The 26,213-nt window shown below is 49.8% G+C and overlaps 1 protein-coding gene across 1 annotated transcript in view; it reads right to left on the bottom strand.

Annotated features, from left to right (window-relative positions):
- The window catches only part of FANCA (FA complementation group A), an 850,506-nt gene that overhangs the window by 566,292 nt on the left and 258,001 nt on the right, over positions 1 to 26,213 (bottom strand). Inside the window, exons 12-13 of the mRNA XM_086945786.1 lie at positions 7,034 to 7,110; positions 5,459 to 5,600 (exon numbers count right to left, since the gene is read on the bottom strand). Of these exons, the coding sequence (XP_086801912.1) occupies positions 5,459 to 5,600; positions 7,034 to 7,110 (219 nt within the window). The remainder of the gene's footprint in view (positions 1 to 5,458; positions 5,601 to 7,033; positions 7,111 to 26,213) is intronic.

Below are 26,213 nucleotides of genomic sequence, written 5' to 3'. Positions count from 1 at the left end.
CGAGGACCTGGAGATACACTGGAGAGGACAGCTGTGAGAGATGACGTGGGGGCAAGCGGCCTCTCAGAACAGGAGTGAGAGGCACAAGAGACCTAAAGAAGGACTGACCCTGATGGACACTTGCAAGTATTAGGGGGGATGGGTGGATTGAGAGGGGTATTGTTGGAGTGTAAGTGTCTGATCTCAGGGGTTCCGGGTTTGTAATGTGGTCTACTGTATTCACTTAGACATGTTGTGACGATTTTCATAGACAAATATTCTTGATTGCAGGCTGCACTGCTGTGACCTTATGTTAGATAGCTATGCCGCGGGGAGGGAGAGAACGGTTCGCCTCTACGCATTAGTATGGGTGGGGGACACATAGGCACTCTGCCGGGTTTGGGGGTGGGCGAATTGCGATCCACAGGCAGGGGTGCAGGGAGGGGGGTGGAGAGGAGTCAAGGGGTTGTTTCGGGGGGGAGTTGGCACAGAGTTATTGATGAACACGACTGCGGTAATGGAGTACAAATTCAGATTGCACTGTTCAAGGGGAGGGGGGGTTGGTTGCACTTTGTAGGGTGCTTTAGTTTTGGACTATATTTCAAGGGTATCAGTGATTGCATGGGTGGGTGGTGGATGAGCTTTCAAGGTTGGTTCAGCAATGATGGCGGACGGGGTCTAGGCTGATGTGATAACAAGTGACGATGTTCCGATGGTGGCCCTGGTACCCCCCTGACCCTGCTTACCTGGAATGTGCGTGGTTTGGGGGACAAAATCAAAAGGGGGTTGGTGTTGCAGTATGTACGTAGAGCGGCCCCGGCATTGGTGCTACTTCAAGAGACACATTTGGTGGGGTCGACATGTAAGGCTTTGGACCGATGGGGTTACACAATGGTGATACACTCCGAGTTCTCCTCCGGGTCCAGGGGGGTAGGAACCCTGAAGCGTAAGAATTCTCCTGTGATGGTGCAACAGGTGTGGAAAGATGCACGAGGGCAATTTGCAGCTATCTCCTGCTTATGGGAGGGGAAGAGATTCAATGTGGTATCGGTATACGTCCCCCCAGCCTTACACTCAGTGGCTCTCCCCGCCCTCACTGCATTTCTACTCACGCTCCCGGATGGAGAGCTTATATTGGGCGGTGACTTTAATGCAGTTCTTGATGAAGGTCTGGACCGTTATCCTACAAGGATAGGGAGGAACAGGGCGAGACTGCAGAGCTATGTAGAGGCTGTGGGTCTTACGGATGGGTGGAGGTTCAGACACCCCGAGGAGCGGGCTATACCTTTTACTCAGGGGTTCACAATAGCCTATCTCGTATAGATCATTTCTTTGTTACCACTGACATTTTGCCACACTTACTAGATGTAAAAATCGGTCCAAGAGGTATATCAGATCACTCCCCACTTCTCCTGATATACACCTCTCAGGTAAAAACCCGGAGGCGTATATTCCCGATCCTGCCCCATTACTTACAGATTTCCAAAATCAGACGGGACCTTGTCGCGACCACGAAATGTTACTTCCAAGAGAATGTTGCTACCGTGGACTCCCCCGGGGTCCTATGGGAAGCGTACAAGACGGTCCTAAGAGGCCAAGCGATTGCCTCCATAACAGGTCATAAACGGATGGTGCAGGAAGACCTGGCGACATTAGAACGAGAAGTGGGCGATCTACAGTCCCAACATGATCGAGATCCTACTGAGGAGACTAAACAACAATTACGCCTTAAACAGGCGGAATTCACGGAGTATCAGCGAGTGCAAGTCCGGCAACGGCTCCAGCGCACTCAACATATAATATATGAGGTGGGCGATAAAGCGGGGAAACTCTTAGCATGGCTCGAAAAGAAAGACAGGGCTCAGAGAACGATAGCACAGCTTCGCTCTACAGACGGGGCGGTGCATACTTCCCCCACAACTATAATTAACGTGCTGGCTGATCATTTTGAGGAGGTATACACGTCCTCCTCGGAGATGTCTTCTGAGGAGGCACAGACGTACATTCAGGACATCCAGATGCTCTCCATTTCAGACGTTGATGCTGACCTGTTGGAGTCGGACTTCACCGTGGAGGAGGTCGTGGATGCTATTCATTCATTGCAGTCGGGTAAGGCTGCGGGACCAAACGGAATCCCGATAGAACTGTATAAGCGCGTCTCGGCTCATATAGCCCCACATCTATTGCAAATGTTTAATGACAGCTTGAACTTGGGGGAATTACCCAGGGATCAACGGACTGCGACAATCATAGCCATACCAAAGCCCAGTAAGCCCCCTGACGAATATACATCATATCGCTCTATTTCGCTATTGAACGCGGAGGCACAAATACTGGCCAAAATGATCGCAGTGCGACTGACCCACATTTGGAAACGCTGGTGCATCCGGATTCATGCCAAACAGGAGCACTGCTTTAAATCTGAGAAGAATTCACGAGGTCATGGCACAAATCCCAGCCATATCGGAGCCGGCGGTGATCTTATCACTAGACGCACGTATGGTCGAATGGCCGTATCTATTCGCGGTCCTGAGACATCTAGGCTTTCGGCCGAAGTTTTGCGCATGGATCAAACTTCTCTATACGAAACCTCTTGCGCATGTAATGGCCATATTTCCAGGGATTTCCGGCTGGGTCGGGGTACGCATCAGGGTTGCCCCCTGTCGCCTCTGCTTTTCCCATTAATTCTGGAACCTTTGGCAGCATGGATACGATGGGACCCCATGATAAAAGGTCTTAATTGGACTGAATCTTCGGAGGACCGCATATCGTTATATGCTGACGATGTTCTTCTTTATTTGACTCGTCCCAGGCGCTCTCTTATGGTTCTCCTTGACATATGCAAGATCTTTGGGAGGGCCTCAGGATATACTATCAATTGGGCCAAGTCTGTGTTGTTCGTCCTTAATGGGCTCCCACCTATCCTCCCGAACGACTGCCCCCTGCAGGTTACTGCCGAACCAATTCAAGTATTTGGGGATATGGGTGACACCGAATCAAGAGATCTTTTACCGTCATAATTTGCTACCACCACTTGAGCGACTTCGCGCGGATGTGAGGCATTGGCACTCCCTGCCGCTGACCTTGTTAGGAAAAGCCGCTCTGTTTAAAATGATGAAACTACCGAAATTTCTCTATATCATAGAAAATGCCCCGTTTCTGGTGCCTCCGAAATATTTTCAGTCCGTCAACGCGTTGGTTACTGGTCTACTCTGGGGGGATAAACCTCCATGTATCTAACAACATGCCTGACCCCATGGACAAACTTAAAATTGCCTGGACCACAGAACTGGATGACTTTGACGACTCGGACTGGCAAACCGCGCTTTCCTCGTCTGCGGTGGTTGCTATATCATCACGACTCCGACTGGTGCAGTTGAAAGTCTTACACAGAATATACTACACTAGGGTCACACTACATAAGATAGGAAGAGCCACACACCAATATCGCCTGAGAGGTTGCGGAGAAGAGGGGCCGTTCTATCATACTATTTGGGAGTGCCCCGTGATTGCTAATTATTGGACCCAGGTAATGAGAACTATATCCAAAGTGCTGCGAGTTTCGCTGCTCCCTGAGCCACAACGGTGCCTATTAAACATCTGGGAGCCTAATGACCTCAGTAACCACCAGCAGACATGGGCTACACTAGGTATTATGTACGCTAAAAGGAATGTCGCCAAGGCCTGGGGTTCCACAGTGCCACCTGCGCTTAGAGACTGGTGCACAGATTTGGACTCAGCAATGGTTGCCGAAAGGACAGCATACTTGAATAGGAAATGTCCGAGGAAGTGGGGGGCACTTTGGGGAGCCTGGAACGAATATAGGGGGGACATTTGTGAGCCACCTCAGGTAGAAAGTGACTCGGACTCCGATGGTTGAGGGAGGGGGGGTCGGGAGTGTCTAGGTAGGTGGGGCTTTGCTGCTGAGGCACGCCACTTATGATACCTGTTTCCGTTTGTAAGCTGTAATGTATCCACCTTATGTTTTCGCCTTTTCTTTAATGTACGATTCCGAAGTGCAATGCAACCTTGAAAATGTCCAATGTTTAATTGTTTTTTATTTCTCAATAAAAATACTTAAATTTTTTTTTAAAAAGGCAGGATCACTCAGCACAGGTCTGTGGCATCATACTACCTCTCTGTTTACAGGTGGGCAGGAGCAAGATTTCGCCCAGGTGCTGATGAGGATGTCAGTCAAGACTTCTCTGAATGGCAGCAAGAGCTTGGAAAAGGTCTAGCCAAGCTGTGACACTTCAGTGACGACAGAGGTCTTTCACCTCAACAGACAGCAACTGTTAAGTCCACATCTCCCAGTGCCCTTTTCAGAATGAGACTGCCCATCTGGTTCTGAATGTCCCCAAACATCTCTCAGTGAGGGAGTGTATTCCCTCCCTTCACTGCTTCCTGTTAGAAAGCGTGTGACAATCAAGGCGCTCTGCGTGGTAAATCAGGCTCTACACCAGTAAGGGTGTGCCTCTGAGAACAGCTTTTCATTGTTACACCCCCATAAGACATCTTAGGTCATCTTCCCTTGGGAAGGTGACAATTCCAAGATTTCAGAAAGCTAGATAGGGCGGCTGCTTCTTCTCCGCTGCCAAAGTGTGGAACACCCTACCCACTCATATTGCTAGTCTGGATTTTTTGCCGCCTTTTAGAAACAATTGAAAACGTGGCTCTTTTCACTTCCGTAATATCATGTTTTCCTTTCTTTTGAATTTAGTGGATGCTTCTTTCTGTTGCTTTCTAGCGCTTTGACGCATTGGTATAATGCACTTTATGAGTTTCTTCTCATTCCATTTCCATTCCAAAATAAGTCTGTCTCTTCCGTTGAACAACCAGGGGGAGATCCCAGCACCGTGTCCAGGTCTCTGACCTTTTGTAGGGTCAAATAGAAATTGCCATCATCAGATTGTGGGGGAAATTCAGCGCCATCAATTTCATCGTCACCAAAGGCAGGCTGGCTTTAGTCCATCAAGGCTTTAGTCCATCGCAACCTCAAGCAAGGTCATGTCTTACCACAGAATAAATGTGACCAGACAGAATTCGTTAGGATTCAGACAAAACAGCACCTCTGCCTGGGAGCCGCTGTCCAGTGCCACGGAGTAAGAACGCGTCTGCTCTCAACTTCAAGTGGAAACAGAGCTTACGCTACTTCCTGCGATGTTTAGCGATTTACAGCTTGGTTTCACAATCCTGAATCACTTTTGGGTGCTTAAAGGCACACTCATCACACGACTTGGAGTTGTGGCCAGAACCAAAACACTAGAGACATAGCTCATGGGGATATGTGACAGACATTTGTTTGAGACAGTCTCAATAAAGCATTACACCTTGTCGTTTTCGGAGGTGACATGTCCCTTGCACACTGGAGATTTTTTTTTTTTTACTTCTCAACTGACAAGAAAAAGATAGGAGCTAGTCAGCTCAGTGCAGAATAAGTACATGTAATCTTTGGCTCTGTATCATAAAAAGCACATACCTTTAACCAGAGACTGAGCTTCAGACTGGCAGATCACGAGTGTGGACACGCAGGTCAGCACATTTTGCCAGTTCACCTCATGGGTCTCCAGAACTTGCTGTAGGTGAACAATCAGCTTCTCTGCACTGAACATAACAAACAACTGTGGATGAAGAAGGGGAAGAAATATCACCACCAACGGAGGTATAAACTGTCAATTTAACAATTGAAAAACAGGCCCTAGTTCCCTTTAGCACCGCATTTTTATCTTCTCATGGGGTCACCAAAACTGCAGAAGGCTTTAGCTAACTGGGTGTACAATAGGACTTAATTGCTTTTCAGTGCAAAGGAAAGGTCTTGCTAGCCCTCACAGTGCACACTATAGATTGCCATTCCCCTTACGGTACACACTTTCACATACCACACACTTCCTGACTTCATGGCCCTCAAAGGTTCTGAATTATGTCAGATTCGATTCTTAGAGGGCATTCAGTTGACTGATTCTCTCCCAGCAGTAAGCAGTTTGAACCTTACTGCCTCCACACATTGTTTATCCATAGCATCATTGCAATCCCTTATTATTTATCATCCAGAGTCCTGTTATATGAAAGTATATACCTGGGGTTTGGCGCACCCTTATAGGGTGTGCTGCAGGTCTCCTCACTACCTGCCTCTCCTCCTTCCCAGACCATCATGTCCTAAAGATTCTGATGCATACAACCAGGCAGTCAATTAAAAAAGAAATGGAAAGGTTTATACAAACTCTACAAGTGACCTGCAGGGTAAATTAACGTCATAATTTTCTGTGCATGCCTAAATCTCACATATCCCTCCCTCCATCACAACACAAAGCACTGTGTCCCAATAGAAGATGGGGCACTTCACTGGTAGCACATACATGACACCAGTACGCTTCCCACATAGGCTTACAACCTGTCTAACAAGGCAAGCATCTCCTGTGAGGTAGCGTGCTACCTGTTTGATTATGCTCTTCAGCACCCCACAATAGCAGGGCCAGACTCAAATCCAAAATCAGTCCTTGCCTAAAATGTTTAAAACCGCTCCAAACCTTTTCTCCCTCTCTCTCTTTCCCACAGTATTTGCTACAATAATATCAGGGGAGCTGATGAGTCTTTTTTAAAGTACAGTGGGAGCTCTGTATTCTCAAAAATCAAACTTCTACTGGCTTCAGGTCCACAGAGAAATGACTGATGGATTGAATGGCCAGTTCGCCCTTGCGGAGCGTTACACAAATCTAACTCAGCTCCGACTATTTCTATATCAGGTTTAACTTTCCACCCATAGTATGAACGAAGGAGGTCACTTAAAGTTAACAGCACTTATTCATTTTACTCTCAGTGTGTGTCCTGTGATTGTGAATCTCACACGTCTTACAGCTTGCACTGTGCATCTCACTTGCATAATTTATTTGATTAGGGTCCTCTGAGTGTTTTACTCATCATCTTGATACAAGTCCTTGCCTGGCTGTATGTCACTACATACAAAAGGTTTAGTTCAGGCCATGCAATGAAACCCACACATTAATATGACTGCAAAAAAACAAGTCAAATGGCACGGCGTATTGTCTGGACTCACCTTGCGATAAAGGCCTGTGAGAAGCGGGGAAGCCTTGGCGAAGCTCCATTCGCTCTGCATGCGGACAGCATCAGACACTGTAGAATATGAAGTAAACGGAATGCACCATAAATTAGCAAAAACAAATATTAAAGTTAGAATCTGATCAAATATCTTTTGTATGCCAAGGTTGTATGCCAAAGTGGCATATGCCAGAGGTTAGATTGTAAGGTTGCGCTTGTGATGATCGCTCATGGGAATGGTTCAATGATTCCACGCCAAGATGCTTGGAGAACCGAGTTGAGGAGAGGAGGTAACATCTGGTACGAGGCTTCATTCTATTGAATAAACCTCTTAAAGTTACTCACCGGCTCTTGAGTCTTCATTGAACCCAACATAAATATTGGCGACTAGTTGGGCAACGTGACGGTGAGAAGGTGAAGCCCAGGCCAACCTGATCTTGCGGGGATTGACAATACGTTCCTGCTTAGATGGTAGAGAGTGGCTCTATGACGACTGCTGCACACTACGGGCTGGCTGAGGGATATGCCGGGATTGCCACAAGTGCCTCAAGTGCCACAAGGAAAGCCCTAGTTCAGTAAGGCTCAAGCGGCATGTGCATCAGTGGGTCGCGGAGCTGAGCGTGAGCACGTCTGCTTCGTTGAATGCTCCTACTTCACTGATGCACGTAAAGGACAAGTTACTTACCTTCGGTAACTCATTATCTGGTAGAGACATGATCTACTCACAGACTCCTTACCTGTGAATTTCCCATGAATCGGACTGGATATGGAAGATTTTTCTTCGAGCAATACTCCTGTGTTCCAGTAGGTGGCGTCTGTCAGCTCCGCGTGACATAGCCACATCGTCCGCGTCACCTACAGAGGCATCACCTTGGCGAACTGACGTCAGTTACTTTTCACAACTTTCCACAGTAGAAGCGCAGAGCTATGAAGTCCTCTGACATTGGTGTGTTTTTGAACAACTAGGAGCATAAAAGAGATTAGCCCTGACCCTCAAAACGTGTCCACAGTGCAGGGAGGATGGGTGGGTTGGTAAGGAATCTGCAGCTAGATCATGTCTCTACCAGATACTGTGTTACCGAAGGCAAGTAACTTGTCCACCTTATAAAGACATCTAGCAGCACATTCCTTACCCTTGAATAGATACCCAAGCAATACCATCCCCGGTGGAGGAACTGCAAGTTCAGACTAGGAAATCCTGCATGACACAGCGGTCAAAAAGACAGCCCCTGCAGACCTGACTGTCCAGCAGTAGTTCTTGGTAAACTTGTGCAGGGATGCCCACGTTGCTGCTTGACAAATGACGAGGACAGGACCTCCACGTTGCAATGCCGTGGTAACAGCCTTGGCTCTGGTGGAATGGGCCCTTAAGCCTTCAGGAGGCTGCTTTTTGGCCAGAGAGTAGCACATTTTGATGCAGAGGACGACCCATCACGAAATAATCCTCTTCTGCACTGCAGGACCTTTCTATGATCCAATGTACCCAACGAAGAGTTGGTCGTCCACCCAGAACTCTTAGTGCGGTCAAGGTAGAACGATAAGGCTCTTTTTGGGTCCAGACGGTGGAGCCGCTCCTCTTCTTTAGAGGGATGCGGAGGAGCATTGAAAGTGGGCAAGGTGACCGATTGCCCCACGTGGAATGGTGTTACCACTTTCGGTAAAAAAGAGGCCCTAACGCGAAGCACCAACTTATAAGAGCAGATGGTCAGGTTAGGAAGCTTGGATGACAGAGCCGGAAATTTGCTCACCCTACTAGCAGAAGTTATTGCCTAAGGTTGTTTTGATTTATTTATTTTTATTTAATGCGATTGTATATAGCGCGAACATTACCCAAAGGTGTCAGAGCACTTTACAAAAGAACCAGTTGCGTTACATAAGGACTTTGGATTACATGAGTTACATAAGAGATACAAACAGAACATTTTTTGCAAATGTACAAAGTGTAAAGTCACTCAAGGAAGAGATATAAACAGAAAAAAATTGCACATGTACAAGTTGTAAAGTCACTCAACGAAGAGATACAAACAGATAAACTCTAAAATCACATAGGAATGGAAGTAAGTACAAAGGTCTACTACATAGTAAATTCACACAGGATTACATTTTAAACAGCGATTAGTTCGTCTGCCCTGGCATTCAGAGACCCTGCCAGGTGTAGAACCACCTGGGAAATGCCCTGCGGCTTCAGCCACATCTAGAGATACAGGGCCTCTTGACAAAGGATCCACGACTCCACCCCGCCTTGTCTTTTACAGTACCACATGGCGGTGGTGTTGTCCATTAACATCTGAACCAGCTTTCCGTTGATTGAAGGAAGAAAGGCTTTCAATGCCATGCGAATCGCACGGAGCTCCAGCAAGTTGATGTGAAGTCCGGATTCCGCCAGAGACAAGAGTTCTCTGATCTCCCCCTTTCCCAGATGGCCGCCCAATCCCAGAAGTGACTCATCTGTCACTACTGTGTGATATGGTTGGGAAAGGGAGAGGTGTCTGCCTCTGGCCCAATCTCAGTCTGAGCGCCCACACTGCAGGTCCTGTGCAGCTCTCTCCGAGATCGAGACCATATGAGAGAGATTCCCCTGATGCTGCACCCACTGGACCTTCAAATCCCACTGCAAAGCTCACATATGCCATCTGGCATGTGTCACTAGCAGGATGCAGGAGGCCATGAAGCTCAGCAGCCTCAGAGTCATTCTATCATCTAGGATAGAGGCTGAAACATCTGTATCATAGCCTAAATATTGTGGAATCGCCATTCGGGAGGTTAGGTCCGAAACTGCACTGTGTCCAGAACAGCTCTGATGAAAAGGAGCTTCTGAGAGGGAGTCAGGTGTGGCTTTGGCACGTTGATGGTGAACCTCAGCAAATGCAGGAGGTTTGCTGTAGTCTGGAGGTGAGATATGACAGCCTGGGCGAACTTGCCTTCAACAGCCAGTCATCGAGATAGGGGAAGATTGGCACCCCTGAACTGTGCAGAGGAACTCTGGTCACCGCCATCACCTTGGTGAACACCCGAGGGGCGCTGGTATCGGCAAAGGGGTGCACAGTGTACAGTGAACTGAAAGTGATCATGGCAACCGGAAACTGCAGGTAGCGCCGATAGGCAGGCAGGACTGGAATGTGAAAATAGGTGTCCTGCAAGTCCAACGCTACCATCCAATCTCTCTGGTCCAGGGCAGACAAAACCTGAGCTAGAGTGAGCATCTCCAACTGTTCCTTTTTGAGGAAGTAGTTGGGGGCTTGCAGATCTAGGAAAGGGCGCAGACCCTTTTCCTTCTTCAGGACCAGAAAGTAATGGGAATAACAGCCACAGACTACTTCAGGCGCCGCAACCCTGTCCATGGCTCCCTTGGCCAAGAGAGTTATAAACTCCTGAAGGAAAGTCAAGTGATCCTCTGTCAGCCAGTCGTAAGTTGGATGTATGGAAGAATGGGGGGGGGACTATCTGGAGAACTTACCGGTCCGACAAAATGTTCTGCCAGTGGTGGAACTGATGGGTGATCCTGCCACTAACTGGCCGACCACGGTCTTGAAGGGCTGATTAGGAAGCTTTGGAGGCTGAGGTTACCGAGGAGGTGGTGGACTGACTGGACCTCTGGCTATCCGACCCACGGGCTGGAAAAAAACGCTTCCACAGACGAACAAAAGTTGCTCAACTTGCGCTGTCTTGTGGCTGGGTATGGGTGCCACGGCTGAAAACCCCTTCCGTAGCCACGAAAGGGGTGAAAGGCAGACTGGGGACGAGTGGCCGCTGAGAGGCCCAAGGACTTGGCTGTAGCCAGTGAGTCCTTAAAGCGCTCCAGCCCCATGTCCGCCTTGTCTCTGAAGAGACGGGTCACATCAAAAGGCATGTCCATGAGAGAGGCCTGAACATCCCCCGAAAAGCCATAAGTCCTCAACCAGGCACGGCGTCTAAGAGCCACTGCCGTGGAAATTGCTCTGCCCAGAGAGTCGGTCATGACGAGCCCACAACGGATGCTGAACTTCACTGCATCTTTCGTGTCTGACACCGCATGGGAGAGAATGGCCCGGACCTCCTCCTGGACCTGTGGCAGCACTTGTGCAACCGTTTCTCACAAAGTGTGGGTATAACGGCCCAATAAGCATGCAGTGTTCACCAACCACAGTGCACAGCTGGCGGAAGAAAATATTTTCTTATGTCAACTATCCAGGCTCTTGGATTCCTTATGTGAGAGTGTGGAAGGGAACACCCCTTGGGAGGTAGACGCTTGGACCACCCAGCTCTCTGGAGTAGGGTGGTTGGTGAGGAAAGTTGGGTCACCTGGTGCAGGGTGAAAGCAGCGGGCAGTTGTCCTATTCACAAGAGCCCCTGTGCTGGGCTTGGACCAGGTTCCCAGCAGGACATCAGTTATGGCCTGTTGAAAGGCAGCAAGGGTTCCGAGGAGGAGACACCAGGCTGCAGGACCTCCATCAAGATGTTCGTCTTGACTGGCACAGAATGGAACTCAAGCCTCAGGACCTCAGCTGCTCTTCGCACCACTATAGAGTATGATGCTCCCTCCACCTTAGCCACGTTAAGGGGAGAAAGCAGGTCAGAATCTGGAGAAGTATCCAGTCCGTTGGCCCCACCCAATTCCTCATACTAGTCAATTTTTTGGTAAAGCTGGTCTTGTAAGGGGTTCAGCGACACCTCCAAATCTTCCTCCATTCCTAGCCCTTCAGAACAGAGCTGCGAAAACAACCTAGAACCAAAGCTGCTATTGGTGCCGGTAGGCGCCGATCCAGCTCCGGATTGCTGGGGATAAGAATGGGGCTAGTGTCACAGGTGGCCGCCAAGCAGTCTCAGCATCGGAACCGGTGTCGGAGAAGGTTGCAGAGGTATGACCGGCGTCAGTCCGGATCCATCACCAGATCCATGAGGGGTCGTCGGCACTGGAGCCACTAGCACGGAACCAGGTGGGACTTCTGGGCATCCGGGCACTGAAGGCGCGCCAGTAGGGTCAGGCTGCCCAAATATGTGGCACACAGCATCATAAAATTCTTTGAGCTGGGCAGGGGTCTCTCTGGCTCCTGGGAAGGCTGGGAATCTCAAGAGCCAAACCAGGCACAGGTTCGGAGGAACAAGGCTTAGAGCGCCGAGACTCCAATGCATCGGCCAATAGATGGGGAGAGGTCAAAGCATGCTTCAACTTCTTATTTTCTTGTACTTCTTACCTGACCAACTCGAAGATTTCTAGTGGGAGTACGAAGACTTGGGGCTTCCGGAGCAGTGCCAGAACTTCCTCTCGACCGGGACCATGACCAAGACCTCCGTGGCAAACAACGCGGTGCCGTGTGCCGGGCCGCAAGCAGCTTTAGGGACAGCACCCTCAAAACTTTCGGAGCCATGGACCGGCTGTCCGAGCACGACTTCGAGTCGTGTTCGTGCTGCAGGCACCAGAGACAAAACAAATGTGGATCCGTCACCGACATGGCGCAGTGACAGGCGCTGCACAGTTTGAAACCAGAAGTATTCTTGGACATGGAGGAAAAAGCTACACACCAAAAAAGGGGTCAACAAAATGTCAAACAAGCCTGTCAAAAAGTAACAGAGGGTAGCTCTTTTCAAGGAATCCGCGCTGGCTGGCGCAGAAAAAAAGAACTGTCAGTGCGCCGCGGTGGTACCTTTATAGGTGACACGGAAGTCACAACGGCACGGATGACGCTGATGACATCACACAGAGCTGACTGACACCAGCTACCGGTGTGCAGGGGTATTGTTCAAAGAAAAATCTTAGGGATCCAGTTTGCCGCCTGGGAAATTCAAAGGTAATAAGCTGCAGCTAGATGTCTTTATCAGATGCTGGCGTGCGCTTGCTCCTGGCATCAGCCACCAGTGTTTTCAGAAACTTATCGATGGTTTAGTTAAGGGAAGTGGCTGGAGTGATGGTGTATCAAGATGATATACTCATTTTTGCATCCACTATGGTTCAACATGATGCCATATTGCGCAAAGTATTGTGTATGGTTCAGGAGAGAGGATTGACAGTCTGTAGGGATAAATCGAAGTTCAGAGTGGCGGAAATTGAATATTTAGGTCATTCTATTTCTGAGAGAGGTATTGATCCAAAGAGGATTTGTTGAAAGCAATTAAGGAAGCTCCTATTCCTACAGAGAAAGACAGTATATGCTCTTTTTTATTGGTTTAAGTGAGTATTACACAGGGTTTGTTTGTGGGCTTAGAGATGTGTCGGAGCCTTTGAAGCAGTTGTTGAGGAAGAAGGAAATCTTTTGTTGGACTGAGAAACCAGATAAGGCATGTGGGGCCAGATGTAGGAGCCCTAATACCGGTCGGAAACGGCCGATTTCGGCCGTTTCTGACCGGTATTCGGCTTTTCAGATGTAGGGGGCCTACCGATTCGGTAATTTTACCGATTCGGTAAATCCATACGTAGCTGACACTCCTAAGAGTGCCAAAGGCCCTTAAGAGTCGGTATTTTACCACACAATCCTATTGTGTGGTAAAATACCGAATTCAGGTGTGCATGCACATCTGTGCATGCACACCTGTGCCATGTGACACACAGACATGTACATGTATTTATTTATATAGCGCAAGTAGGCATGTATGTGTGCCACATGTCACACAAGCCTATACTTAGGGTGCTAGAGGGTGTCAAAGTGACACCCCCTGCACCCTTGCAGGATTCGGTATTTACCGATTCGGTAAATACTGAATCGGTATTTTTCATTGATTCCTATGGGCTTCTAGGCCCATAGGAATCAATGGGCAATACCGATTCGGTATTTACCGAATCGGTAAATACCGAATCTTACAAATTTGGTAGTCCTAAAATCGGAATTACCTAAATCTGCCCCCTTCACATTTACAGACTCTTAAATACCGATTCGGTAAAATTCGGTATTTAAGAGTCTGTAAATGGGAATTACCTACATCTAGCCCTTGAGGAGGTGAAACAGTTGATTTTACAATGTGATTCTTTCAACTGTTTGTTCAGGGAAAGTTATGTGAGATTACTATGGATGCCAGTGCTGTGTTGTGCAAGAGGATAGTTGGTTAAACAAGCATTTACAATGCAATGGTTTCGCCTTTGGAAAAGTTAGAGCTATTGGCATTGTAAATGACAAAATTTGTATTATGTGCTGGTTTTGAAAACAGATAAATAAATGGCATTGTCATTTACATTGCCATTAGCTTAATCTCTCGCAAATGTGAGACCTATTGTACCCTACGGACGAGCTCAGCAGACAGCAATTACTACCACACACACACACACACCCAGAGCCACACACACACACCCAGAGCCACACACACACCCAGAGCCACACACACACACCCACACACCCAGAGCCACACACACACACACACACCCAGAGCCACACACACACACACACACTCAGAGCCACACACACACACACACACTCACACACACACCCAGAGCCACACACACACACACACCCAGAGCCACACACACACCCAGAGCCACACACCCAGAGCCACACACACCCCCAGAGCCACACACACACACACGCACACACCCCCAGAGCCACACACACACACCCAGAGCCACACACACACACACACCCAGAGCCACACACACACACCCAGAGCCACACACACACACCCAGAGCCACACACACACCCAGAGCCACACACACACACACACCCAGAGCCACACACACACACACACACACACACACACACAGAGCCACACACACACACCCAGAGCCACACACACACACCCAGAGCCACACACACACACCCAGAGCCACACACACACACACACCCAGAGCCACACACACACACCCAGAGCCACACACACACACCCAGAGCCACACACACCCACCCAGAGCCACACACACACACCCAGAGCCACACACATCTGTTGCCTTCAAAAAGTTTATCAATAGAAACGGTATTACACATAAAACCACATCTGTATACTACCCAGCAGGTAATGGAGCGGTGGAAAGGTTCAACAGAGTGTTGAAAGGAACCATACAACTAGCAAACAACAACGAGTTATGTTGAAAAATGGAGGTAAAGAAAATGATTTGGGCATTCAGAATAACAACTAGGGAGAGCACAGGAATCAGCCCATTTGAAATGATGAGAGGAAGAACAGCACTGTCCAAGGATAATGTAGGGTGGCTTAAGACAAGAAGGAAGGCTAATTGGTCTGCAGAGGAAGTCAGGAAGAACGTACTAAAAGCACAGAGGGCATACAAAAAACACTTTGATACAAAACACAAATGCAAACCCCTAACTATCCAGGTAGGAGATTTGGTGAGAGTAAAAAGAAGTGGGTACATTGAGAAAGGACAGAACAGGTTCACCAAACCATTTGTTGTGGAAAAATTATTTTGCAATTTAGCCCTCCTCAGCGATGGGAAAGTGTGGCATACATCTGCACTATCTAAATGCGAGAAGAAGAACAGTATAGAAAACGGAAAAGAAGAGGCATTGGATACGAACAAACCAGTGGAAGAGGGAGATCGTAGGGATTTTGACAGACAAATGAACTTTGATTGGCTGTATAAAGATGTGTTGGAAGAAGAGAGTGCAGAGAGGAAGGAACAGGAAGACAGGGCCCCTCCAAATCAGGAGCAAATAGAGTACATTGGGGAAAACAGATCTCAGCAGCAGCGAAACCACGGACGCATCCGGGGCAGAAAGTAAAGCATTTTCTGAAGAAGAACTGGAGTCTGGAAGCGGTACTACCACTGCCAAAACCACCACCAGTAGATGTGAACGTACTGTAGCTATGCCAAGCAAGTTCAAAGACTTTGCGTGCGACTAACTATGGGGGGTGTTCCCTCCCACCACTATTCTATTGTTAACTTCCTTTGGGAAGGAGATGTGTTGAGCTATGTATAACCTATTTCCTATACTGTGTCCCTTGTAGGCTTCCGTTGTCCACCGCGCGTCCCCTGGCACGTGCTCACCCTGTGACATCAGCTGGAGTTCTAGAATGCCAGCTGATAACCAGTTTGCCAGTTGACTACCTTGAAACCTGACCGGAAGCTGTGACTTTCGCTCCTGCTGGTGTGTTGTACCTGATGACTTAAATAAAATGAAGTTGTAAACCTACCTGTGTCCGGTCATCTTAACAAAGGCAATAACCTTGTTAGCTGTAAAAAAAAAAATATAGGAATAGTTTGGATAGATTTAAAATACATTTGAAGCGATTTCCTAATTAAGTTATTTCAAATTAGGTTTCAAATGACAAAATACCGACTTTTGATGGATTTCCACAATATCTGTTACTTATCTAGGCTTGAAAAATACTGTTCATGCGGGTAAGATACGGATAGGTGCCACCCAGTTTTGGAGAATGCCGACAAATATCACCTAACTATACGACAAACTGGAAGATTTGCAGGAGTAAAAAACTTACTGCGCATAATGAGCACAATAGAGTTCCGAATGTTCACTCTTTGTTAGTGAGCTTCTTAAAACAACACTTTAATAACTGTTTCCATAGGGAGAACAGGTTAACAACACAGTACAGGCGTCTCTTTAGAGCCGTCTCCAACTCGCACTAAATTAATATGTAATCCCCAACACCTGCTGTTCAGTGGTCTTTGCTAAACCACTGTAAGTATGCGGCATTCCAGGGCCCCATCGGGTCACGTGCACAGGGAGGGCTTTCACGTTGCTTCTGTTCATGTAAAGCGCTGTGATACCTCCAGGTCTAGACAGCGCTATGTAAAACATTTCAAATAAATATCTAACCCTGCAGAGTTACACGCAGGCTCTCGAGAAAACGTGAAGGAGTTCCGAGCGGAGGCAGCAGTCAAACGAACACTGCACCCACACCTCTGGCACTGTGCACAATACGCCATGATGGGTTCTGGGAAAGTATATGTGAGGAAACCCGAAGCTGTCGAAAATGGTGAACGTTAGCTTACTCTGGAGCAATATCACTTAACCTGCCATTTCAGTGTAGAAACACCGGATATTACGTTCTGGACCCCGAAATTCTTCACTGCTCCTTACTGCAGAACAAAGGACGTACTGTGGTTGGATAGCGCGGTTGTACACCCCCAGTATTATTACCCCTATCAGGACTTGAGACCAATTAAATTCCTAAATTTTCTAAGCTGTGAACACCTGACAACAAACAACGCTCTGAGCAGGGGTGGGATCCCAAAACTTCATGAACAATGTTTTCTCTCAAAATAATGTACAACATGCACTGTGAGAAAAGTCATCGACTCTGGGCACAGCAGTCACCAAATTAATAAATATCGCTCTTTTCCACAAACAAAGTAAAGATGTGCCGCCCAAAGTCAACCAAACCTTCACAATGCTGAAATAAAGGATAAAAACCAGAGGAAGGAAGAAACGGAGCCCGAGATGGTAGTAGACCAGAGGAATGAACAACAAGGCATCAGCGGATTTGTTTTTGCCAGAGCAGCATAACAAGCACCTACGGGCACACGGACAGCGGGAGGGGGGGCGGGAAGACGAACAGCGGAGGGGGGGCAGGAACGGGCACACGGACAGCGGATGGGGGGGGCAGGAACGGGCACACGGACAGCGGATGGGGGGCGGGAACGGACAGCGGGACAACGCGCAACCCACCCCTACAAAGGACACTTCCGAAATGGTGGAAAACAAAGCTGTAAAAAAAAAATAATAAACATCGCCCACCGCCGCATGACGATCGCAAGGGGACGGGATGAGTAAAAATGGCCGGAACGCCCACGAATCTGCTCCGGCTTTGAGGGGCGGGACTAGACTCACATACTCTAAACAAAAGATTTTGCCTGCGCAAAACGCTGCTTGCGCAGCTTTTGACAGGCGAAACCTAAAAAGGACTATTGCGTTTATATCACACACTCTTAAGGGTGGGGAGTTGAGATACAGCACCATAGAAAGAGAACTCTGGTCTGGGCTATAAAAATTTTAAAACGTATCTGTGGGGTCAGAAATTCTAAATGTATACAGATCACAAACCATTGGTGTTTCTTATGGGTGACAAAGGCCGTTGGGAAGTCATCATCTAGGATGGTGATGTCGATTTTGAAATGTCATATGTACTGCGGAGTGTGAACATCAGGGCTGACTGTTGCGTCTGCCTATCCAAAGTGATGACAGAGGTGATGACTTAGTTTTAGATGAATGAGTGGTCGCTGCAATTGATGCTGTTGAGAGATGTAATCCTTCCATTTCTCCGGCGGAATGGCACAATGAATGTATGGTTGATTTTCAGTACCAAGAACTTGTTAGAAACATCAATAATGGAGGTATTAGAATGTCTAAGGGTACTTCTGGCACCATAAAAGATTTTGTCCATGTGTTACTGGAATTGAGTGTTGAATCTGGTAATATTCTTAGAGGGGGTTTATTTGTACCACCTGAGACTTTAAAAGGAAGACAGTTTAAAATTGCTCACGAAGATCACCTTGGTGTTACCTAACCTAAATAAAATGTACACAACTATTTTTGGTGGCCGGGAATGGACAAAATGGTGGACAATCATACGCAAGTTAGCCAGGAGTGACGAATGTCAGATAAGAGTTAGCATGTGAAAAGGACCCCATTAATTAAGGTGGAGATGCCTGAGCAACCATGCAATAAGGTTTTCTAGGACCATTTAATTGTCTTCCTTTTGATCAGTGATATTTTATTGTCCTCATTGACTACTTTTCCAAGTTGATTTATTTTACATCAGTCGTGGAAATTACAACTGATTCCACTCTTGATTTTCTGAAAAATGTATTTATCGTTGGACGGTGTGAGAGTTGGTGTCGGACAATGGCACACAGTTGGTCTCAACAACAATGTGTACATTTCTGAAGAAAATTGTATCAATCATTATAGGGTGGCTCTGTATTCTCCACATTATAATGGCCTGGTGGAACGGGCTAACGAACAAGTTACTTACCTTCGGTAACGATATATCTGTAAGAAACATTAGTTAGTGTTAGATTCCTTACCTTAGAATATCCCCAGGCATCAGTCTGGATCCGGAAACTTTTGCGTAGCAGTACCCCTGCGCGTCGGTAGGCGTCGTCTGCAGGCGTCCCCTGCGGCTCCGCGTCCGTCGTCGGCGTCGGGCGCCGTGATGACGTCGCTGGAGTATATAGACGCCGCCTCCGCGCGCTGACGTCAGTTCTTTGTACACAGCTTTTCCGCGCCAGAAAACGCAGAGCCATGAGAGAACCAACACTGGTGCCATTTAAAACTAGGGCCCTGAAAGGGATGTCCTTAACCCTAGGTATCAGTTCGCAGAACGGGGAGGATGGGTGGGGTCGGTAAGGAATCTAACACTAACTAATGTTTCTTACAGATATATCGTTACCGAAGGTAAGTAACTTGTTCATCTGAAAGAAACACGTTAGTGTTAGATTCCTTACCTTAGAATAGATACCCCAGCAATACCAACCCCGGTGGTGGGTCTGCGAACCAATACATTCCTACACCAGAAAGTCCTGGAGAACAGAACGGCCAAAGAAGCCATCCCTCCGGACTTGACTGTCCAGGCAGTAGTGCCTCGCAAAGGTATGCAGCGAGGCCCACGTAGCCGCCTGGCAAATGTCCTGCAAAGGGACTCCCCGGCCCAGGGCAGTAGTAGCAGCCGTGGCCAGAGTGGAATGGGCCCTCAGCCCAACAGGAGGCTCCTTCCGAGCCAAAGAGTAGCACGCTTTGATGCACAGAACGACCCACCGAGAGATGGTTCGTTTACACACCGCCCGTCCCTTCTTCGCACCCACGTAGCCAACAAACAGTTGGTCATCCACCCGGAACTGGCGTGTGCGATCCATATAAAATGAAAGCGCACGTTTTGGGTCCAGACGATGGAGCCGCTCTTCATCCTTTGAAGGATGCGGCGGCGGGAAGAAGGAAGGGAGGGTGATGGACTGCCCGATGTGAAAAGCAGAAACTACTTTGGGCAGGAAAGAAGGCCTAGTCCTTAGAACCACCTTGTCAGGATGAATGGACATGAAAGGGGGTTGGACAGAAAGAGCCTGGAGCTCACTCACTCTCCTGGCAGAGGTGATGGCAACCAGGAAAGCCGTCTTTAAAGTCAGGAGACGGAGAGGACAAGAATGAAGGGGCTCAAAGGGAGCACACATCAAAAAGGTCAGAACCAGGTTCAAGTCCCACTGAGGCATCACAAACGGAACAGGTGGATACATGTGTGTGATGCCCTTCAAGAATCTCGTTACAATCGGGGACTTGAACAAAGAAGGCTGATCAGGAAGCCTCAGAAAGGCTGAAAGGGCAGAAAGGTAGCCCTTGATAGTGCCCAGAGCAGAGCCCTGCTGGGCAAGAGAAAGAAGAAACAGAAGAACCTCGGAAAGAGGGGCAGAAAGAGGATCCACAGCCTTTGCTGTGCACCATGCCACAAATCTGTTCCACCGACAGGCGTATACCGACTTAGTGGAGGGACGGCTGGCTGCCAGAATTACGTCACAGACTTCAGGAGGCAAGTCAAATGGCCTCAACTGCCGCCGCTCAATCTCCAAGCATGGAGGTGGAGACTGGACAGGTTCGGGTGGAGGACCGTCCCCTGCTGCTGCGACAGAAGGTCCTCCTGAAGGGGCAGGCGGATCGGGGGACCGACTGACATGCTGAGTAGCTCGGGATACCAGTACCTTCGAGCCCAGTCCGGAGCCACAAGGATAACTTGGGCCCGCTCGCGCCTGATCTTCTTCAGCACTCTGGGCAGAAGTGGTATAGGCGGAAAGGCGTATAACAGACCGCAACTCCACTCGCGCCGAAAGGCGTCGCCGTGCGAGTGCCGTCTTGGAAACTCCAACGCGCAGAACTGATGACATTGCGCGTTCTCTTCTGTGGCGAATAGATCTAACCAAGGCTCTCCCCATTGCAGAAAGATGCCTTGCGCCACGTCCGAGTTCAGACGCCATTCGTGATCCATCGAGCACCGACGGCTGAGTTCGTCCGCCCTGGCGTTCAGAGAGCCTGCCAGGTGTTGAACCGTCAAAGTCACGCCCTGACGTTCCAGCCACTGCCAGAGGCGCAGAGCCTCCTGGCAAAGGGTCCACGACCCCACTCCGCCCTGTTTGTTGCAGTACCACATGGCGGTGGTGTTGTCGGTGAACACCTGCACTACACTCCCGTTGACAAAGGGGAGGAATGCCTTCAGTGCTAGATGAATCGCCCGCAGCTCCAACAGGTTGATATGGAGCCGGGACTCCGCCGGAGACCAGATGCCTCTGATCTCTGCCTCTCCCAAGTGGCCCCCCCAGCCCTGGAGGGACGCGTCCGTCACGACAACGTGCTTCGGTTGGGGAAGGGAGAGGGATCTGCCTCTGACCCAATCGCGGTCCGTAAGCCACCACTGCAGTTGTCTCGCAGTGCCCTCCGAGATCAAGACGTGGTCGGACAAGTTGCCCTGATGCTGGGCCCACTGAAACTTCAGGTCCCACTGCAGAGCCTGCATCCGCCACCGGGCGTGATGCACCAGAAGGATGCAGGAAGCCATCAGTCCCAGCAGCCGCAGCGTCAACCTGACCGAAACCCGGGATAGCGGCTGAAAGATGGGAATCAAAGCCTGTATATCCCGGACCCGCCGTTCCGGAGGATAAACCCGAAACTGCGCCGAGTCCAGAACCGCTCCGATGAAAAGGAGCTTTTGAGAGGGACACAGGTGTGATTTCGGCACATTGATGGAGAACCCCAGGTCGTGCAAGAGGTCTGCCGTCATCTGAAGGTGGTGGACGACTGTCTGGGGCGAGCCCGCCTTCAACAACCAGTCGTCTAGGTAGGGGAAGACTGAAACCCCTAACCTGCGCAGATGGGCTGCGACCACCGCCATCACCTTTGTGAACACCCGTGGGGCGCTGGTAAGGCCGAAGGGGAGCACGATAAACTGAAAGTGCTCCTGGCCTACCGTGAACCGCAGGTAACGCCGATGGGCCGGCAGGACGGGGATGTGGAAATACGCATCCTGCAAGTCCAACGCTACCATCCAGTCTTGTGGGTCTAGAGCAGCCAAGACCTGAGCTAACGTCAACATCTTGAACTTCTCCTTCCGGAGGAAGCCGTTGACGTTCCTTAGATCCAAGATAGGACGTAGGCCCCCCTTGTCCTTCTTGGGTACCAGAAAGTAGTGGGAATAGCAACCACGCCCTACTTCTGGCCCAGGAACGCGCTCGATGGCCCCCTTGGCCAAGAGGGCCGTAACTTCCTCCTGCAGAAGTGTCAAGTGGTCCCCCGACACACGGTGGTTCTGCGGTGGCATGGCTGGAGGAGTAGTCTCGAAGGGGAGGGAGTAGCCCCTTCGGACGAGTTGCAGCACCCACCTGTCCGATGTAATTGTGCGCCAGTGAGCGTGGTGATGGCGAACCCTGCCACCCAATGGCGTCACATGGGGCCGAAAGCACGGACTAGGAGGATTTGGAGGCAGATGCTGCGGGGGGAGGTGTGGCCTGACCCCGCCGTTGACCCCGACCGCCTCCACGGCGGTTTCCACGGCCGCCCCTTCCTTGGCCACGAAAGGGGCGAAACAAACCCGTTTGCTGGCGCTGGGTCGAAAGACCCAAGGACTTGGCCGTGACCCTGGAGTCCTTGAAGCGTTCCAGCGCGTGGTCCGCCTTGTCACCAAAGAGGCGACAGCCATCGAACGGCATGTCCATCAAGGTATTTTGGACGTCTGCCGAAAAGTTGGCGGATCTCAGCCAGGCGTGGCGACGAATCGCCACCGTCGTTGACATAGCTCTGCCCAGCGAGTCGGTCGTATCAAGACCACACCGTATGGAATATTTAGCTGCGTCTCGGCACTCAGCCACAGCCTTGCCGAGCTTCGCCCGCACCTCCATGGGGCATTCTGGCAGCACTTCCGCGACCGTGTCCCACACAGAGTGGGTGTAGCGGCCCAAGAGGCATGCACTGTTGCAAGACCGCAGTCCCAGACTCAGGGACGAGAAGACCTTCTTACCATACTGGTCATACCTCTTGGATTCCCGATCGGGCGGGGCCGACGGGAATGCGGTCTGGGAGGTAGAGGCCTGGATCACCAGACTCTCGGGGGTGGGATGGGCGGACAGGAATTTGGGGTCGTCCGGACAAGGACGGTGGCGCCTGGCCACTTTCCGATCAACAGGCGAACCTGAAGCGGGCCTGGATCACGTGCCCAACAGAACGTCTGACAAGGCTTCGTTAAACGGCAGCAGTGGCTCCTGTGGGCATGACTGCGGTTTGAAGACCTCAGTGAGGATGTTAGGCCTCACGGCCGCGACGGGGAGCTCAAGGTGTAAGGCCTTGGCAGCCCTCATCAGCACCACTGAATATGCAGCACCCTCCACCGACTCCACGGAGGGAGGAGAGATAAAACCAGGGTTAGGAGAGTCGTCCAGACCACTGGCATCCCCCAAATCACCTGTCCAGTCCGGGTCATACTGGCACTCACGTGACAGAGGGTCCTCAGACCCCTCCCAACCTTCCCCGTACTCTTCATCATCTCCATACTCGGAGTCAACGATGTAGACCGGCTCCTCGGGGTTCACAGGCCCCATCGGCGTCGAGCCCGGCGTCGATCGACGCCGGTCCGACTCAGCGTCCGGATTCGGGGGAGGAATGGGGACGGCGCCGCCCGGAGCCGGCGCCGGCCGAAGCCGGCACAGGAGAACCGACGCCGCGCGGGGGCGGCGTCGGGGGTAACCCAGATGGAATCGGCGCCGAACCAGCCGGTAGGCCAGCCGGCGTCGACCCCGAAGACCCTTGCGGCGCCGGGGTCGGAGCCGTCGGCGGCACCGGGGCCGAAGCACCCGATGGCGTCGAGCCAGGGACACCCGACCCGTCAGGGCCTCGAGACGGTAGCACTGGGCCCGAAGGCGCCGTAGGCCCCGTCGGAGAACTGAGCGCCCTCATGGCCATGAGGAACGCCTCAATCTCCTCAGGCGTCGCACCGTGCCCAGGGACCGGAGGGTATGGGGCAGGCCGCGCCGGCGACTCTCGCGGAGCCGCGGAGTTGGGTTCACCCGAACCCCCGGGCGCATCGCGCGAGCGTCGGGGGGAGTCGGGGGTACGATGACGACGCCCCGACTTCTTGTGTTTCTTACCTGATGAGCCCGACGAATGGTGGCGACTTCCGGAGCGCTCGGCGTGGCTCCGCGACCGCTCCCTCGAACGCTCCCTGGACCTCCGGCCAGACCGAGACCGCTCCCGACGCGGGGCCGACACCCGGAGCTCAAGCAGCTTGCGGGACCGCTCCCGTCTAGCCTTGTTAGTGAGAGCCCGGCAGTCGACGCAGGCGTCCACGTCGTGGTCGGGCCCAGGCACCGGAGACAGAGTCGGTGATGGTCCGTGACCGACATCGTGCGGTCACACCCGTCACAATTCTTGAAACCGGGCATCCTACCAGGCACCAAAAAGAGATAGAAGATATAACAAAGTTGGTCAAAAGACCGGAGTACTGCTCTTCGGATCTGCGCTTGCTGGCGCGGAAAAAAGAAGAACTGACGTCAGCGCGCGGAGGCGGCGTCTATATACTCCAGCGACGTCATCACGGCGCACGACGCCGACGACGGACGCGGAGCCGCAGGGGACGCCTGCAGACGACGCCTACCGACGCGCAGGGGTACTGCTACGCAAAAGTTTCCGGATCCAGACTGACGCCTGGGGATATTCTAAGGTAAGGAATCTAACACTAACGTGTTTCTTTCAGATAGAATAATTAAGGAGTGTGTTCAAACAGCCATTTCCTCCAATTTAAATGTGATTGACTATAAACGGTGCAAAATTTCTGTTTATCGCAATACACCTCACTCTACCACTGGGACACTACCATTTGGTTTACTACATGAGCGAATTAGATTTTCAAAAACGTTTCCCCTGTGGATGGATTCAAAGAAAATGGTAGTTAAAGAGGTGTCCAAGGTGAGGGAAACTGTGAAGGAATCTCGACAAGCAAAAAGGAAAATTTACTATGGTAAAAATTTAGAGTAAAGGAGAAAAATGTTCAAGTGGGAGATTGGGTTTTTAAACAAAAAACAGGTTTTGTACCCAAAGGCTATTTCAAATTTCAGAATCCCTGTCCTGTGGACAAAGTGGGAAGGAATTCATTACTTGTTAAGAACAAAGGCTAGTAGAATTTAAATAAAGTAGTTACCATTGATGGATTGGAGGCACATGTTTTGAGTGAGGTGCGGAACAGAAAAGAACATAAGGATTTTGTACCAGACTCCTCCACAGGGTTTGCATCTGTCGCTGGCCCGGTGGCTCTATTAACTCTAGGCAAGGGAGTGGTCTTACAAACAATATTCCTAAACAGCCTGATATAGTTAAGGAAAAATATACAGTTGCCAGATCAGGTAGGAGAAGTTTATTACCACACAAATTGAAGGATTTTGTAATCTATATATATTTTCTTTTTTTGCTTTGTTTATGGGGATAGGTGCTGTATGCCAAGGTTGTATACCAAAGTGGTAGATGCCAGAGGTTACACTGTAAGGTTGCGCTTATGGTGATTGCTCGCGTGGAATGCAGTGTACAGTAAGGGTTCGATGATTCCACGCGAAGATGGCTGGAGGAGCCAGCTGAGGAGAGGAGGCGACGTCTGGTGCTGGGTTTCATTCTACTGAATACACCTCTTAAAATTACTCACCGGCACTTGAGTCTTCATTAAACCCAAAAATATCATTCTAATTTGATCCCTGTCAGAATATACCCAGCCTTAATGAGGACAAAATGACCTATCAGACCTAACTGACAAAGTCATAAAAAGTCAAATAATAAATATAAAATGGTAGATGCTGACGTTTAGCCACTGCCCTAGTCTAGACACAAAAGAAAAGGGAGTGTTGGCAAGGAGTCAGACAGGAGGTACAGCTGATTTGAGGGGTAAAGGTGGACTAAACAGTTCAACTGGCAAAGGAAAACTACCACCAGAAGCAGGCAGGGTGTTAAAGGTGATACAGCAAAAAGCAGAGCACAATCACGGCACTAGAAGAGAAACAGAATCAACTGAAATGGTGTGTTTTACAAATTTTCATCTTGTGATCTTACTACAGTGCGATATTTTACTAGAAATATTATGCAAGATTTCAGTGCTCAGCGTGCAGTAAGCAATGGTTGTACATGTTCACCAGCATCTTAAAATGTGATCCAAACTCTTCTATCGGATGATGCGCAACCAACTATCACATATGACAATTACTGCGCAACTATTACCTCGCATATCACAAAGCAAAGATTTTCTGCAGCATGGGCTTGGCCACTTGTGCTTGGTTAATTGACACAGG

This window comes from Lissotriton vulgaris, chromosome 12 (genome assembly GCF_964263255.1).
Source record: "Lissotriton vulgaris chromosome 12, aLisVul1.2, whole genome shotgun sequence".
NCBI classification, from domain to species: Eukaryota; Metazoa; Chordata; class Amphibia; order Caudata; family Salamandridae; genus Lissotriton; species Lissotriton vulgaris.
The sequence above is the reverse complement of the archived record's forward strand: the minus strand, read 5'-3'. Positions and strand labels throughout refer to the sequence as shown.